This window comes from Oryctolagus cuniculus, chromosome 5 (assembly GCF_964237555.1).
Source record: "Oryctolagus cuniculus chromosome 5, mOryCun1.1, whole genome shotgun sequence".
Taxonomy (NCBI): domain Eukaryota; kingdom Metazoa; phylum Chordata; class Mammalia; order Lagomorpha; family Leporidae; genus Oryctolagus; species Oryctolagus cuniculus.
This window is the reverse complement of record NC_091436.1, coordinates 130,481,472-130,499,221: the sequence shown is the minus strand read 5'-3', so window position 1 is coordinate 130,499,221 and position 17,750 is coordinate 130,481,472. Positions and strand designations below refer to the sequence as shown.

The window sequence follows — 17,750 nt, the reverse complement described above, 5'->3', positions numbered from 1 at the left end:
GTGAGGGCCTGTAACTGTTGGGCTGTGGCACCAGGGGACAGGATGGCCTCAGTGTCCTCATCTGTAAAATGGGACGAAAGGTTAATGCTCTTGTGAGGCCCGCATTGTGGTTGAAGCTGCTCGATGCTTGGGATGCCAGCATCCCATTCGAGCCCTGGCTGCCCTGCTTCCGATCCAGCTCCCTGCAAAGGCACATGGGAAGGCAGCAAAGGCACTAGATGGTGGCCCAAGTACTCCCACCCAGTGGGAGACCCAGATAGTTCCTGGCTCCTGGCTTCAGCGAGGTCATTTTGGGAGTGAAACAATGGATGCTTCAGATTTCTCTCTTTCCCTGCCTTTTGAATAAATAAATCTTTAAAAGGAAATAATGGCATTGTGAAGATTAAAAGACATTAAAAGAGTTGGGAGAAAGGGACAGAATTTACAAGGACACTTGAAAATGTTCACAGAAAATGCAATTAAAATGTTTATTTTGGTGCAAAAAAACTTTCAAAACCCATGCATAGTTTTTATAGTTAACAGGAAACAGGAAAATTTCTCAAGTGCAGATTCTGTTGAAGATATTGATATTCAAAGAAATAACTTTGGACCCATTGCCCAAATTCAGATTTTCTTCAAGTAATTCAAATCAGAAATGTTGATTTTACTGTTGAAAGTTACATTCTTTTTTTTTTTTTTTTTTTTTTTTTTTGACAGGCAGAGTGGACAGTGAGAGAGAGAGACAGAGAGAAAGGTCTTCCTTTGCCGTTAGTTCACCCTCCAATGGCCAGCGCTGCGGCCGACGCACCATGCTGATCTGAAGCCAGGAGCCAAGTACTTCTCCTGGTCTCCCATGGGGTGCAGGGCCCAAGCACTTGGGCCATCCTCCACTGCACTCCCTGGCCACAGCAGAGGGCTGGCCTGGAAGAGGAGCAAGCGGGACAGAATCCGGTGCCCCGACCGGGACTAGAACCCGGTGTGCCGGCGCCGCAAGGTGGAGGATTAGCCTAGTGAGCAGTGGCGCCTGCGAAAGTTACATTCATTCTTGGGAAGTCAGAATGAGGTTTGACAATTTAATGTCTACATAAATGACTATATAAAGTATCAAATATAAATACTACTGTAGCAAGAAAATAAATTGGCAGAAATAATTATTCAACCAGTAGAGATAATGAAGACCACCATTTCATATATTCTGCAAAGACTGAGAAACCATTATAAGACTTTACAGCACACAACTGACTCCAATCCTGGTTCATTACTGTTAGACCTTTTTCTTCAGTATTAGCGGGCCCACATCCTCTCCTGTCCGTTCACCGTGTTTAATATCTGAGCCGCCCCTGGCAGGAAGTGTCCGAGCACGCCAGCGAGCTGCTTTAGTTAGACACAGGTCTTCAACATGGGTTTCATTCACTGCTTCTGGATTTTCCTTTTGTATTGTAAGATTCACCAAGCTGGCCTTCTGTCCCTTTCTCCTTCTGGAAAAATGGTCTAACTGCAAGGTAGCTGTGTAGCGTGAGTACACCAAGGGCAGCAGCTGAGCCATTCTGAAACTGCGAGTCGGGGAACCCGATGATGCTTTCCGGGACTGGGAGCCGCTTCAGACACGCGGGAGCTGCGCCTTCACACTGCTGGCCACGCTCTCCAGCACCACCCTGGCAGGCGGCGTCGTTCCTCTCCGGAGCCTGCCGCCTAGTTTCTCATAATAGGCACTCCCTCAACCTTTTGGAAGACTTTTAGGATGCATGCCTGCATGTCAAATTTTTTTGCATCAAATTTATTTTTTATTCCATTTCTTTTTTTAAAAAAAATTATTTATTTATTTATTTATTTGAGAGGCAGAGTTACAGAGAAGGAGAAGCAAAGAGAGGTCTTCCATCCCCTGGTTCACTCCCAAAATGGCCACGACGGCTGGAGCTGAGCCGATCCAAAGCCAGGAGCCAGGAGCTTCTTCCAGGTCTCCCACACAGGTGCAGGAGCCCAAGCACTTGTGCCATTTCCCACAGCTTTCTCCAGGCCATAACAGGGAGCTGGATCGGAAGAGGAGCAGCCGGGACATGAACCAGCACCCATATGGGATGCTGGCACCGCAGGTTTAGGATTAACCTACTGAGCCACAGCACTGTCCTCTTTCTATTCCATTCTCAATGAACTGCTTTTGAAGGACTATGGTAGATACAAAGCACAAGTCATGAAAAACGGCCAGGGATGAGAGCATCAGGTGTGCCCGAGGGCTCTGTGGCTGTAGGGTTTCCGCCCATTTACATAGCTGTACCCCAGGCTGCACAGCGTTAGCGGAACAGATCAATGGTAAGTCCAGGAGGGGCTGGGGTGGAACAGGGCTGCTGGCTTAGTTCTGGGGCACAGCATGGCCAGAGGCCAGGGGTGCTGTTGGGAAGGGCCCAGTGGAGCCCAAGCGCCCCCTTCGGGGCTCTAAGGGGCGCAGGTGAGGACCCTGCTGATGGTGTCTCACTTGTCAAGGTCTCTGCCCTGGGTTAGAAACTCACTAGGGGCTTCCACAGGGGGATTTTCCTTCCTGTCCCCTGTGATTTCCAAAGCACCTGGGGTCAGCCCACCTGCCTCCCATCCCCCACCTCTCACCACACCCCTGCACAGCACCCCGCCTCTGCCCATGACCCTTCGCCACCTGGGGGCCTTCCGGGCCCTGCCCTTTTATGTCCTGCCTCTGTCCACCTTCCACCCTTTTCTTGGAAAGCTCCTGGCCGGCTCCACCGGGCTTTATCACCCCCAAGCCCCAACTGTGTGTACTGCGGAAGTCACCCTCTCTGGGCCCCCGTCTCAGCCGCAGCGGGGTCAAGCCTGAATACAGGTAGTGCTCGCAGTGTTGCACACCAGGGCACCTGGGACCTGTGTGGGAGAGAGGGCAGGGAGCAGATACAGAACTGGCCAGGGAACACGCAGGACCCTTTTAAATACATCCACGCTCTCAAGAAAAGATGGGCTTCCCTCTTGACGTCAGAAAACTCGACTCCTAGGCCCTCAGCACTTTGCTTTCTCCAGGAGACTCTGTGTTGAGAAGGGCACCTGGGAACGTTCAGCTCCTTTCAGCGGAGGGAGATGGGGGCCAGCTCGGCCTGGGACCACAGGCCCACACCCAGCCCCCGAGCTCGGAATCCGTCCTGGAGACCACACCCCGCCCAGGGAGCCCCGCCTCGCCCCCATCAGCCTGGGAGCCAGGCTGCCTGGATTTGAATCCAGACTCACCATCCTTACCGACAATGTCCCCGTGCCTCAGTTTCCCCATCTGTACAGTGGGGTTGCGGCAGCCCCCTCACAGGGCTGTCATGATGTCAGCCGAGCTCATGCATGTCACTGAGAGTTAGGCCCAGACACTGCTGCTGCCAGGGTCACCCCTGCCCTCCTCCCCTGACCCTGGCCGACCCTGGCCCTCCACACGTCTCTCCATTCTCGCCCGACCCAAGAGGCTGCCTCCTCTCCTCCCTTCACCCCTTCATTCCTTTCCTCCCAGACCATCCGACCCTCTTGACGCCGCCCTGAGATCCCCCTGCTTTTTCTGGACCCTCCCAGGGTCCTCACCCTCCAAACACACACACCCCAAAACGGCTTATCTGTCTCATGTTTTATTGTAAAAATGTTAAAATAAATTACATTTGACATGGTTGCCATCCGCGGATACAGCGTGCGCTGCAGGGACAGCCAGCAGCAAGACGCGCTCGTGGGAACGACTCAGACACAGGGCGGCTCCTGCCTGGCCCTGCTGGGCACCCACCCTGCCACCCAGTAGGGAATGGACACACGCCCACCACCTTCATGGGTGGGGGATGGGTTGGTTTCTGGCCCCATCTGCCCCCACAGCAGAGGGTGAGCTGAGGGTGGGGCTGGGGGCCTGGCTCCCGGTCACATGGATGCCCCTTGCTCCTCTGCTCACCTGCCAACAGGTGCTCCCTCCCACCTGCATGGGGCCCAGTGCCGGGGGCAGGCAGCACAGGACACCTCGGTTCTCGGGACTCTGCTCTGTAACCGGTTCTGAAACCACAGGTGCCAGGAATAGAAAAACAGCAGTTCATTGGAAAAAAAAAAAAAAATCACAACATTCAGATCAGAATGGGCTGGGGCCTCAGGGAGCGCTAAGAACCCGGGCAGCAGCGCGCCCCGCCCGCCTCTCAGCAGAAACAGAGTCCGTGCACAGTTTCACATTATCGTCTGCTCCCCGCCAACACCTTTCCTGCTGGGCCCCACACACACGTGTGCGCGTGACAGGCAGGAGCTGGAGATAGGAGTTTGATTCACATATTTGGCCGCTCCCCACGTGTGAGCCCAGAGTGATCTGGCTGGGTGGGGGGTGGGGGGCGGCAGGTGGGACAGGGAGGGGCATGGTGAGGACTTGAATGGGGAGACCCTGGGCCAGGGCGGGGCTGGGCAGGGAGAACTGGCCAGAGCCAAGCCTCCCTGGAGCTCCCTGGCTGCCAGCCCAGGGCACCCATCTCCCAGGGGCCCAGGCCCTATGCCCTCCGTTCCGTTCCTCCCAGCGCTCCCAGGGTTGGGGTGGAGGTGGACAGAGGCCATCACCAGGCCACAGGGAGGCCGAGGCAGGAAACAGGGCTCTGGGCTAGGTCTGAGGAAATTAGCAAGGAGGAGCAGTCTCCTGGGTCCACCGAAGCAGGACCGTTTCAGCACCCGCCCGTCATCATCCTCACTCCTCCCCCACCCCCAGCAGCCATCGCGCAGACAGGCGGCCTTGGGGGACAGGCGCCACCACTGCGGCCCTGGAATGCCTGCGCCCCAGGGGGCAGAACTGTACCTCCCCAAAGGCAGAGCCCTCCTCCTCTCTCTTTCTCTCTGAAACATCTAGCCCGGTGCCAGGCACACACAGACATCGCCCCTTAATACCATGTGACATTCAACCAGGCGAAGAGGCCCGGGCCTCCTGGGGTCAGTCCTAACCATCATGTACCTGCCACGCTGGGGACAGCCGCCTCCTCACTGCCAGGGCACCGCTCAGCTGGGGAGCAGGCCCCATCCCAGCAGTGGCATCGAACTGGAGGGGCTGGAAGGTAAGGAAGGCCCCTGGCCCCCCACTCCCAGTGCCAGGTCTGTCCCCCGCCAGAGTTCCAGGGGTCCCAGCCGTCACGGGACACCCCAGGGCGAGGGCCAAAGGAGCCATCGAGGGTGGGGTGGGGAGCCGGCCCCGCCTCACGTGCCCTTGGGGCCACTGGCCTTGTTGTACTCATTCAGCAGCTGCTCGTAAGGCACAGAGAGCTCAGACTCAGTGCTGGTGAACGTGGACTCGTCCGACGAGGGGACCTCGGCCGTGGTCAGCGGTGCCTCGGCCCTGGCGCCCTCCGGCGGCCTCTCCTCCACCGCCAGGTTGTCCTCCAGTGAGGACTTGGAGGTTTCTTCGTCCGAGAGGCCGGCGTCCTCGTGGACAAAGTTGATGTTGGCGTTCTGGAAGATGAGCGGGTGGTAGTCCTGGGCGTCCCACGGCTCGCCCTCCTCGCTGATGCGGTCCAGCTGGTTGATGAACACCTCGGAGCTGGGGGAGCCATCCTCAGGGGCCTGTGCCCCGTCCTGCTCGCCGCCCGGCGGCCTGGACACGTGGCCTTTGCTGCGCAGGGTCTGGGACACCTCCTCCAGGCTGGGCACCCGGTTCTTGGAGTAGACTACCAGGGGCGCCAGGGAAGGGGGCAGGGCTGGCAGCCCACCTGCCTGAGGCCCAGGGCCTGGGCCCCTCTCGCCAGCCGTGCTTGTCTTCATGGCTTTCTTGCCAATCTGCTTGATGAGGTCATTGTAAGTCTCCTCCTTCTTGGACAAGAAGCTGAAGATGTTGACGTCCTTGGAGGCGGTGCTCCCGGCCACTTGTAGGGCCTGTCTGGAGCGCGGGGAGCTGTCGAAGGACTCCTTCCGCCGCCGCCGCCGCTTCTTAATGGCCTTGTGGACCTCCACGAACATGCTCACCTTCCAGTTGACAAACAGGGACAGCCAGGCCAGCCCCAGGTAGATCCAGAGCTCCACAAAGTAGCGGTAAAGGGCGTGGTAGTTGGCGCTGGGGTTCACACCTAGGACAGGAAGCGCGGAAGGTCAGCGAGGGCTCCCAGGGACCGGCGCCGTAACTGCTACACACTCTGCTCCTACCCAGCCGTCGGCCGTGTCGCAGCTTAGCTAAGAGCAGGATGGCGAGTCCGCCGCACAGGTGGGGATGGACTCACACGTCTACTATGACAGAGACCAGTGGCTGACCCTGGCAGGAGCCACGGAGGCACTTCAGAAAAACTTGTGGGTAAATAGGACTAAGGCCTAACTTTCTGTTGTTGCAAAGATTTTGAAATCCATGCGTGGCTTTTTTCAGAACACACATTTTCCTTGGACTTTGAAAAATGACTGTGCTGAGAGGCAGAGGCAGATACAGCTCCCATCTGCTGGTTCACTCCCCCAAATGCCTGCAGCAGCACATGGGTGCCAGGCGCCAGGACTGGCTTTGGCAGGAGCTGGTCTTGGAGCCTAGACACTCTGGTGTGGGACATGGGAATCTTAACCGGCCTGTTCAGGGGAAGACCTCCCGGGTGCAGATTGCAAAATGTCCTTGCACCAAAACAACCTTTATCTTTGGATTTCACTCCCCCATGAACTTTGAGAGGCTCCTTTGTATTCTGAACCTTTTTTCTAGAAGGTCTGATCTGCAACCCCTCCCCCCCCTTCTTGTTTCTGCCCTCCTCAGATGGGCTCTTTCTTTGGCCTAGAAGGCTGTGGCTGCTCAAATTCCCTCTCCTCTGAGGCTACGCTCCTGAAGCCTGCTCTAGGAAGCCTTCCTGGGTTACTCCCACCAGCTCAGATGGTTCTCCCACACTTGAGGATTATGTGAGAATTCTTTTTTGCCTTCACAGTGACAAGTGTCTCTAGCCTGTCTGCTGAGTGAGCAGCCAAGAGAAAGGACTAGAGGTAGTGGGCTGACCTACAGCAGATCAGAGGTTGCCCCGGGCTGGGGCTGTGTCTCCCTCATCGGACAAGCTGCTTTACCTGTGGGGCACTGTCAGTCTTGCTCAAGCATCTCATCCCCAGTGGGGAAACTGATGCAATGTGGACACACACTGACTTGGCCGGCCTTCTCAGCACTTCTGAGGACTTCAGAGAGGCGATGGGAAAATGGAATTATGAGATAAGCGCATTTGGGTGTAGAGCATTTCAAAATCCATGCATAGCTTTTTCATAGTCAACATTCTTCCATGAACTTTTTAAAGACCCCTTGTGGGCATGGATTTCAAACCTTTTGCGCCAATATCAGTTACCTGTTAGCTTTATTTCCCCCAGACCTTTGGAAGCGCCCTCATCTGTCATCTTCCACCATCCTGTGTGGCAGGGGATGCTGTTTGTATACCAATTTCACAGATGAGAAAACTGAGGCAGAGGTCTAGCGTCTTGCTGGAGCTGGGGGAGCATGGTTCAATACACTGCTGTGCTGCCCCAGCGTACCACAGGCTTCTCCGGGGGGCTGTGCGGGGCCCCCACGGCTCCATAATGGCAGGGCCGGGCCTCTATCTCCCAAGACAGGCAGGCCAGGATTTGCCAGGGTCAGGAGTGGTCCTGCCTCTCCCCTGTCCCTTCCCAGCATTCCACACACAGTGGGGCAGAAGGGCAGTGACCCTTCCTGCCCCCAGGCCAGGAGCTGGGGGTGAGAGATGAGAGGCCCCAGGAGCAGCGCAGGAGGTCAAGTGGGCAGGGCTTGGGCATGGAGGGGACAAAGGCTGGGTCAACAGGGCCATACAGGGCACCAGGGAGACAAAGAACCAAGCCATTGTGCAGGCCGCGGGCACAAGCACACAAGTGTCCTTCAGACCCCTCCCTGCAAGGAGAGGAGGAGGAGGAGGAGGCTGAGGGGCGGGGCAGCTTGGGAGAAGGCCTCTCTTGTCTTGAAACTGCCTGTGGCCTCTGAACACTCCCCCGACAGCCCCCTGGGCCCTAGTGAATGAGGGGAGACTGTTCATAGAGGGCCAAGGCTCTTGGCTCAGCTCAGGGGCTGTGTGGGTGACAGGCACAAGGCTGGGGGCAGAAGTTCTGGCCCTGTGTGAATCCCAGCACCCCCCACTCCCACTCCCGGAAGTTCTGGATGAGAGAAGAAAGAAGAAAAGCCATGCCCAAGTGGAAGGACTTCTCTGGGCCCTCCTTTCCTCCTGTACCTGGCAGGGTGGGCTGAGAACCCCATCACCGCCTGCCAGGGCCCCCTGGCAAGGGTTTGTCAAACTGAAGTTGAGGAGAAGCAGAGAGAGTGATGGGGAGTAGAGGCCGGGCGCAGGTGCAGGGACTCACCGGCCACGAAGTCACCGAAGCCGATGGTGGAGATGGTGATGAAGGAGTAGTAGAAGCCCTCGATGTAGTCCCACTCCTCGGTCACCATGAACACGAAGGGCGGGATGACCAGGTGGACCAGGACGCCCCATACGATGAAGATGGCCGTGCACGTGATCTGTGCTTTCCGCTGGGGGGTGGGGTGGGGTGACGGGAGAAGAGACTCAAGGAACCCAGCAGGGGCTCGCAGAGGGTCCCAGCCTGACCCAGGAGGGAGGGGAGCTCTGACACCATCCCCCAACTATGGGCACCTCCCTTCCCATCCTCCCGGAACCCAGGGCTTGAGGACACACCAGGCTCACGCCTCTCCTGGTGAGGAACTGGCCCAGCCTCTTGGCACGTCCCCCGAAGAACTTGCCCAGGGCGCTGATCCACGTTAGGCAGAGCGGCACCCCGAAGAGACCGTAGAAGACACAGAAGAGGCGCCCGGCGGGGGTCTTGGGTGCCACATTGCCATAACCTGGGGGAGGGAGGAGATGGTGAGGCTGAGGGCAGAGCCTCAGCAGGAGTGGTATCTCTCTCTCTCTCTCTCTCACACACACACACACACACACACCCAACCCGAAGATTGCGATCTCCTATGAATACTTGATCATGGTCTGAGCGTGACCATTCACATAGCAATGACAATGGCCTGGGCTATGCCGCCTCCACCTGGCGCCACTGTGCAAACTAGGAGAGGACACTCTCTGGGCAGACATCCCAGAAGCACAGCCTTAGATGGCTTCCAGACACGGCCACCCTCCATTCCCGCCCCAGGGTGAGGCCAGCTCTCCTCCCGGGGCTCGACCACAGAACGCAAAGCACAGGTGATGCAGGACAGGCTGAAGTCCAAGACGCCTGCTGTTTCTGCCCTTGATCCCCTTGAAATGCTCACATTGGAGATGCTCCCTCATCCAGCCCCCCATTGTGTGAAACATTCAAGCCACATCCGGGGTGAGCTTCTGCCCAGCTGCCAGACAGCACCGGCCGTCACCCGGGATGGGCAGGAGGAGCTGTAGCCCACACAAAGACAGCCTAGGCTCCAGCGTGACCCCAGATCCGGTCAGCATTTGATTGACAGTCCAAGCAGGAATCTGCCAGTGGAACCTGCTTCACCCACAGGATGGGGCACAGTCCTGGTGTGTGTAGTAAATGACCTTAGGTTCCCCATCTCTGCTGTCAGACGGTGTCACTGTTTCTACTCAAGGTCAGGATTCACAGAAGGTCCCCCAGGCATGGACAGCCACCAAGGACCTCCTAGGTACCAGGAAAGTATCAATAGGACCAACTGCAACTGGCCTGACTTCACCCTGCACGAGACCATGGGAACAAGAGCAAACTTACCAATGGTGGTGATGACCGTGGCTGCAAAAATCATTGCATTGGGCCAGTTCCAGTTGTTGAAGGTCTGGTTCCCTGTGATGGCCACCCCCTGCCCTGAGGCATCAGACACTACCTACAGAGAGAGAGATCACAACGAAGGTCAGAGTAGGGGCCACACTCACAGATCCTTTGAGTGACATTAAACTCAGAGTCTCTGCTTCAGCAACACAATGGTGTTCCATTTTACAAGTGAAGAACTTTATAGAGAACAATGAGGTTCAAGTGATTTGCCCAAGGTCACGCAGCCGATAAGGAAACGAACCCAGACAATCTGGCTCCAAAGCACACTCGCTAGCGCTTACCAGAATCACCTGGAGACTGCTCGGGCTGCTGATTCAGTCGGTCTGGGAAGGGGCAGTTCTGACAAGTTCTCAGGTGAGGCTGACGCTACTTACAGGTCAGGCACCATGCTCTGAGAATCACACCTTTAGCTCTCAGTGGTGGCCAAAGTAGCACAGACAGTGGAGGTCCCCTACGCCCCCTCACCTCACCCCCAACCCTCCACTGAGTGTGTCCTACTTGCAGAGGCCGAGTGCCTGCTCAGGGTTGGTCTGGGAGGCACTCATACCCTTCAGCCCAGCATAGGGTTCCTGCTAAGGTCGGCTGGATGCTCTCCTGCTCCGTCCGCCTCTCTCTAATCCACCCTCTCCCTCCCCTGGATCTTACCCTCAGTGCCCTGGGCTGGGCAGACCGTCTGGGCAGGGAGAGAGGTGATGGTGGCTAGCACCTCTCAGGAGTGAATGGAGATTGTGCTCAGTCTCTAGCTCCAAGCAGTAGCTCCGGACAGCAAGTGGGAGGCCCCCTGGGTTAAGTCCACACTGAGAGGCCCAGGAGGGGTCTCGTCTGCTGGGGGTTACTGAGCAACACAAATCCTGTTCCCTGTGACGAGACCCTGCTGCCCACCCATCCTCCATTCTCACCCCTACCTAATGATTGGGGCGGGGAGGCTCTGATGCCTGAGCCTGCACCTTGGCCATGCCCAAAAGAGGCACTAAACCTAGGGTTGGAGTCCCATCCCCGGATGGGCCGCCCAGCCCAGAGACCAGAAACTCAGCTGAATTCCCTATAGAAGCCAAGCCGAGGGGTGGGGGTGGGGGTGGGGGTGGGGTGGGGGGACTGAAGGAGAAGTGATGGAGTGAGCGAGGGAAGCAGGGACACAGGAAAACCATGGCTGCAAACCGCCCGCGGCACGACCGAGGCTTGGTGGGAGAAGCGGGTGGCCTGCTCGGATGGAATGTGCGTTTTGCAGATGCAGCAGCAGGCCTGTGTAAATGGATCTGCACACTCTATAAAGAATTTTCCATGATGACATGTTTGTCTGACAAGCCATCAAACCACACGGCTCGCTGCCCTGCCTCCACGCCATCTCTGAAGGCTGTGCCGGCTGCACCGCATCCTTACAGGGACGGACGACTCGTACGACGCGGGGGCCAGGCTGCTGAAATGTGACACAACCACAGCACACTTAGTTAGCAACAGCCAACAGGAGATAGCACCGAATCAGGGACCATCCAAAAGGTGTTTGACAAAATTACATCTTATGTTTGGGGCAGGAGAATGAGGAAGTAACCAGGGCCCTGTGGGTTAATATTAAACAGATGGCAGAGAAAGCTGACCCGCTCAGCTCCCCTTTGGCTGCCTATCTTGTTATCTCAGCATCAGTCTTAAGTCGGAAATCCTAAAGCAGACAGAGAGAGTGAGCAAAAGCACCTGTGAGCGGGGGACTGGACCCCTGGCCGGCGCTCGATGTGGGGAACAGGAAAGATAAGCTGGCCCTGCCGTCGCAAAACAGGAAAGGCTATAGGTCCTAGGAACTCAGAAAGCAAAGCATCCTGAACTGCTGGGACTTTCTCCATGGTGCATTCAGGGGGGTGGGGCGCGCCAGAATGTCTGGAACATTCCAAAGAGGAAGTGGTGGGCATGGGAGGCTTGCACAGACACGAGCAGGTCACACTCGGCAAAGTGCATCTCTCTTTCCACAGGAACCCAAGGCCTTGAAGATCCGTGGAATGCGGCCAGTCTCGATTTCAGCAGGGCAGCTTGCAGATGGACTTCAAGATATTCACGCGGACAAGACACAGAAATGTGGGGCAGAGCTAGGATGAGTGGGGCTCGCTCGGAGGCGGCCGAACAACCCCAAGAGGCACTGCTCATCATCCACCCGGACTCGGGACTCTACCACCGGGTCCAGGGCCTGGCTTCTCTAGTGTGTGGGTCACCAACATGGTGCAGACAGTGACTGTCACCCCTCTGATGTGCCCAGGATACAACCTTGCAGACAACGACAGCACGGGAAGGGAGTGAACATGAAACGTGGGCAGGACGGAGGTTCCAATCCCTCTGGACTGGAAACGTGGGCCAAAAGCATCAAGAGATGAGTCTGCTTAAGTCGTCAAGTCTTATGCTTGGGACTGGAAAAGGGCAGCACAGGATCAAAGGGGAAAGTCCTTGGGTTTTAGCTGGTTACTGACCCAACAAACAAACACTAGGGCGGCCGCCAGAGGGTAAGCAAATAGGCGCTCAGCCGGCGTCACCGCCTATCTACCCGGGCTGGGCCGAGATCAGTCCATTGTTCTCCAGGGCAGGGCCGCACGTGAGGTTCACTGCGCCATTCTGGGCGTTGGACTTCACACGGGACGGTTACCAAGGGGCCCAGGACCAGGAGGGGACAGTGGTGGCTTTTCTGGATAACGAGCTATCTCAGAGGGGGCTGAGTCATGGATTTCTGATCATGCGGAAGTGCTGAGAGCAGGGAGGACCACCCTCCTCCGGGGGTGCTCTACAACAGGAATTTCCAGCTGCAGGCACCAGAGCCTTCTGGAACACTGGGAAATGCTGTTTCTCGGGGCGTGTCGTGTGGCAGGCACTGTTCTAGAAACTCGGGACCCAGGCGAGAGTGGGCAGAATCCTGTTTCCCTCCCACAGGTCCACTCTAGTGGAGGATGGGGGTGTGGCTGGCACTGGGCCCACAGGGGGCCAGCAGGCCCTGCAATTCATTGGACATCCCCTCCCAAGGTCAACACTGCTGCCAGGGACATGCCGAGTGTTCTCGTGCTTTGGGGATCAGTAGGTGAGTGCTAAGGGGATGGGCAGCAGAAGAGCTGGCAAAACTGGGTGCCTGAAGGGGGCCTGTAGGTTGGGACAGTGAAAGGGTCGAAAGCTGGACTGCGGGTCCTTCTCCCAGCTGACACTGCCAGCTCTGGTCCGGGGGCATTGGGGAGCCACAGTCTTGCGCGCTTTCCCTACCTCCCTGGGATCACCCAGCAAGAGGCAGCTTTCCCGAGGGCCCCAGCTCCCCAGGGCAGGAAGCAGCATTAGCTGCAGATCACACGTAGGAAGGAGCGGCAGCAGGGTTTACGGCCCCAGGCGGTACAGGGACTGGGGTAGGACTGGGCTAGGCTGGGTTAGGCTGCTCACTGGTCTCCAGCCTCTGCAGCCTGCTTCCCAGCACGGCTCTGCCTGCCAGTCCTGGGGCTCCCCCAGTGCCCCTTGCTGGTTCCTGAGGCCTGGGAATCAGCATAGTCCACCCTCGCCAGGGGGAGGGGAAGACACAGGTGCTGCTGCTTGTCAGCATACCCTCCAGCAGACTCAGACACACTCTTCACCTAACCCCTCTGCCTGTGGCTCCGCCCAGTGCCACTGCACGGGAGCCGAGTCCGGACATGAAATTGGGGTGCCAGCTGTCTGCTCCCATCCACATGCAGCTATGGCTCTGGCCGGAGTGCCTCACTGGTTACGGCTGGGATTTCTTCAGGATAGGAGGAGGCCTCAACCAGTCTCCCACAATCAGATGAGTTGACCCGGCAGGGAGGCCGTGGCTGGGTTAGGCAGAGAGAAAGCAAGAGCCAGGCCAACACCCTGTTAGACGGGGCAGCCCGTCCTCGGGGTTAGCGAAACAGCTTTCGCGGGAGGAGGTGGCCCCTGCGTGCTCGCAGGATTCTTTAGCTTGGCTCCCAATTTCATACACAGCAATGTTTTCCTTTTCTATCCCAGCCTGGAGAGTGATGGGAGAAGGGAGCCCGCACACAGTCCTGGGCCAGCTCTTGTTTGGGGATGGAACGGAGCTCCCTGTCGCTGTCACCTTCCTCATAAAGTGGCTGTGATTTATTGAGGGATTACTATGCACCCTGTGTTGTGCTAAGCATTTTATGAGCCTCCAGCTCACTTCATGAGGACAGATTCCTGCTGGAAAGATACTGATTTTTCCATTCTGCAAATGAGGATTTTGAGAGGTTAAAGAAGTAGACCAAGGTCACAAGCGCTAAAGGCAACGAAGCCAGGACTAGAACCCAGGCCCATCTGGGTCCTAACCACTGCTATCCACCTCTTTCCCCACAAAGGCCACAGGAAGGAGGCCTGTGCATACTTCCATCCCTTCCCACCAGCTGAAAAAACAGTGCCGAAAACCAGTCCAGCCACTCTGACCCAGCACTCCAACGAGGCGGTAGCCGTGCCCCTGCCCAGAGATTCCAACCGCCAGCTGCCCTGACCCCACCTCCCCCGGTGCCCACTGTCCACACCACCTGGGTTCCCAGGCAGCCCCTCATCCCAGGGTTTGGGGCTTCCCAAGCACCTGCAGAGGCCGGACACCCCCTCCCTGGAGAGACTCATCCTGACCTGCGGCCACATCCAGGGCTTTGGGGCTTGCTGCCAACCTACAGACACGAGGCGGGGCGGGGGGTGGGGAGCTGAGGCTGGCCTTCCCCTTCGTTATGGGTTAGAGTAGAGGAAACAGAGCAAGGGGTGAGCCTGCCGGGGATGGCTGCTACCTGACGCTCACAGAGTCACTTCTGCCTAATCTCCAGCTCCTGCAGTGGCCATGGCTGCAGATCACAGAAGTTACGCCTTGCCCTGCTACGTAGAAGCAGCCTTGGACAATCTTCCCTGAAGCCTCCACAGGACCCATGGATCTGCTAGTGGTCTAGGAGGCAAACCTCTCTCCCTACCCTGGGCCGTGGGATCCTTAATTTACCCCATGAAAGCTCACTTGGCCCCTGTGGCATGGAAGGTGGAACAGGCTAATCCTGGGGCTTGGTAGCACCACACTTCTGTCACTCCTCCCACCTAGCCCTTCCAGCCACCTTGCAAGGTGGACGGGCACTACTTACTGATCATTCCCTCATGGATAATAATAAGCTGATGCCTATATTTGAATAACCACTGGTATTTTATCACTTATTGTAACCAGCACCAATCTAAGAATTTTCGAAAACATAGTTTCATCTACTTGAAAGGTAGAGTGACAGAGAGAGACAGAGACAGAGAGAAAGAGATATCTTCCATCCACTGGTTTACTTCTCCAAATGCCTGCAACAGACAGGGTTGGGTCAGGCCGGAGCCAGGAGGCTGGAACTCCATCCAGGTCTCCCATGTGGGTGGCAAGGACCCAAGTACTTAAATCATCATCCACTGCCTCCCAGGATGCATTAGCAGGAAGCTGGATTGAAAACAGTGTAGCTGGGACTTTAACCAGCAGCAGCTTCAACAGCTGTAGCACAACACTCGCCGGATCTAAGCACTTTATTTATTTTTATTTATTTTTTACTTTTATTTTTTTACAGGCAGAGTGGACAGTGAGAGACAGAGACAGAGAGAAAGGTCTTCCTTTTGCCGTTGGTGCACCCTGCAATGGCCGTCGCGGCCGGCGTGCTGCGGCTGGAGCACCGCGCTGATCCGAAGGCAGGAGCCAGGTGCTTCTCCTGGTCTCCCATGGGGTGCAGGGCCCAAGCACTTGGGCCATCCTCCACTGCACTCCCGGGCCACAGCAGAGAGCTGGTCTGGAAAAGGGGCAACCAGGACAGAATCCAGTGCCCCGATCAGGACTAGAACCTGGTGTGCCAGCGCCGCTAGGCGGAGGATTAGCCTAGTGAGCCGCGGCGCCGGCTGGATCTAAGCACTTTAAATCACTTAGCTCATGAATCTTTCTACCATGTAACACAGGTATTATTGTTAACCATATTTTACAGATGAGGAAACAAAGGCACTTGCCCAAGGTCACACAGCTAGTCAGTGGTGAAGCTGGGGTGGGAAGCCAGGCAGTGCGGCTCTTTACCACTGTACAACCCATAGGTGGCGCAGAGCCAGTACAGGGCAGGCTTTCTGCTACCAGAGAAGCCAAGTCTGGAACCCAAAACCCTGGCAATTGTAAGGGAGATCTATGCAGGAATGTAGAGACTTCTTTGGAGTATAAGTCTTTGTTTTGTTTTTTAATATTCTAAAAAATGTTATTCAGTCATTCCTTCCTTCATTTTCAAAGGCAGAGTGACAGAGACAGAGACAGATCTCCCATCTGCTGGTTCACTCCCTAAAGGGCTCAATGGCCAGGGCTAGGCCAGGTCAAAGCCAGGAGCCAGAACTCCATCTGGGTCTCCCATGGGGTGGGCAGGGACCCAAGAACTTGGGCCATCTACTGCTGCCTTCCCAGGTGTGTCAGCAGGGAACTAGATCAGAAGTGGAGCAGAGACTCAAATGGGTATTTTGATACAGGTTGCTATTGTGGCAAGCAATGGCTTAACCCATTGCACACAGTGTAGGCCCAAGGGCAGGCACTTGTATCTTTTTCCACTGCTGAATTTCCATGGCCTGGGTTGCTGCCTGGTATACAGCAGCTGCTCGACACTTGTTGAATGAGTGAACACATGAAGCTGAGTGAGGCCTCTCGTACCTCGGCTCACTCATTCTCCAACACCCCTCTACCCCTGACATCCCCCAGCACTCTTGGAACTGGATTTTCATTAAATTCGCCAGCAGCAAAGGGAGGACCTTGACCCAGCAAGAAGTTGGGAAGGAGGTACAGGTCCCAGCAATGGGGCTTGCAGGCTGAGAGTCTGACATCACCAACACCCAAGCCTCAGGGCACAGTATTGCCAGGCAAAGAGAGGGCAGGAGTGGGGCAGGCAGCAGCAGGGGGCTGTGGGAGGTCTCCCAGGTGAGCGGGACTGTCCTGGTGGAAAGGGGGGGCTGTCCCTTCTGCAAATTCTCTAACGGGGCAGTGGCTGCGCCAGGAGCAGGATAAGGGATAGAAAAATCAACATGGCTCGAAACATTTCCTCACTGGACCCTGAAACAAGCCCGGGCCCTCCGCAGACACCCAGGGCCACTCAGTGCAGGGCCACTGTAGGAAAGGACAGGGCCAGCAAGTGCAGATCTGTGCTCGTGGACATGGCAGGAGCGGCCGGGTTTGGATGGGAGGGGTCTCTCATTTGCAATAGTGCAAACTGCTCTGCGCAAATAAGCTAGCCCCTCAGCCTCAGTGTCTCTGTCTGACAAACATGACAGAGGGAAGCAGGCAGGACAGGGCAGGCCCCCGGTAGCCCAGGAAAGGAGGCTGTGCCATGATACAGACCCCTGAGCACAGACACGCAGGCTGGCACCCCTTGAGGAAGGGCTCCAAAGGACAAGGGGCTCACATGACCCCTGTCTTCCTCACCCCACCTCCTCTTCCCACCTCTTCCCAATCTGTCAGCCTCCTTGGCCACATAGGGAAGAGGATGTGGAGAGGGGAGGGGGCTGTGCCTTCACAGGCGTTCTCTGGCCACCTGGCAGTGGGAAGCTAGGACTCGGGGGTTAGAAGCAGAGGCGATGCCCCAGCTACCCCACCCCATCCTTTGGAAGGCCCAGGTCTCCTGACCTCTGCCCTCAGAGGCCTGGGCAACCCCAACGAGTTTCCTGTCCAGACAAGCAAACCCAGCTGGCTGGCAAAAGGAGCAATGCCGCCTCTGTTCCCGCCTCCTCCCTGCAGGCCCGAGCGAGGCAGTGGCCGGGAGCGGGCAAATGGTGACTTCTTGGATCTCAAGCCCCTCCTCCAGCTGCCCCAGCTCCCCAATGCGGCAAACGCCAACCTGCCTGCATGCTGGCCTCTAGGCTGGGCTTTCTGCCTGTGCTGCTGGCCTCTAGCAAGGATTCCCTGCAGGCAGAAGGAGACTGGTACACTTACTGCAGCAACTTCTCCTGCAAACGATGCGGTTAGGACTGGTCTCCTACGTGGGTTTTCACATTTCTCTAAACAGACAAAACAGACACAAGCAGGAGTGGCGGCCCCAGACCCTATGTATGGGGACTCGCCCTCCCGCCCTGGTTTGAGA

The 17,750-nt window shown here is 56.8% G+C and overlaps 1 protein-coding gene and 1 pseudogene across 2 annotated transcripts in view; both read right to left on the bottom strand.

Moving 5' to 3' along the window:
* Positions 1-484: 484 nt before the first annotated feature.
* On the bottom strand, positions 485-3,244 carry LOC108177337 (CDGSH iron-sulfur domain-containing protein 2 pseudogene; annotated as a pseudogene).
* Positions 3,245-3,565: 321 nt separating this feature from the next.
* KCNK5 (potassium two pore domain channel subfamily K member 5) overlaps positions 3,566-17,750 on the bottom strand; it is a 38,547-nt gene continuing 24,362 nt past the window's right edge. Inside the window, exons 3-6 of one of the 2 annotated variants that reach the window (XM_017344780.3) lie at positions 9,628-9,739; positions 8,595-8,761; positions 8,263-8,431; positions 3,566-6,017 (exon numbers count right to left, since the gene is read on the bottom strand). In XM_017344780.3, the coding sequence (XP_017200269.1) occupies positions 5,155-6,017; positions 8,263-8,431; positions 8,595-8,761; positions 9,628-9,661 (1,233 nt within the window). In that variant the 5' untranslated portion in view covers positions 9,662-9,739 and the 3' untranslated portion in view covers positions 3,566-5,154. The remainder of the gene's footprint in view (positions 6,018-8,262; positions 8,432-8,594; positions 8,762-9,627; positions 9,740-17,750) is intronic. The other variant, NM_001082705.2, reaches the window with a different exon arrangement.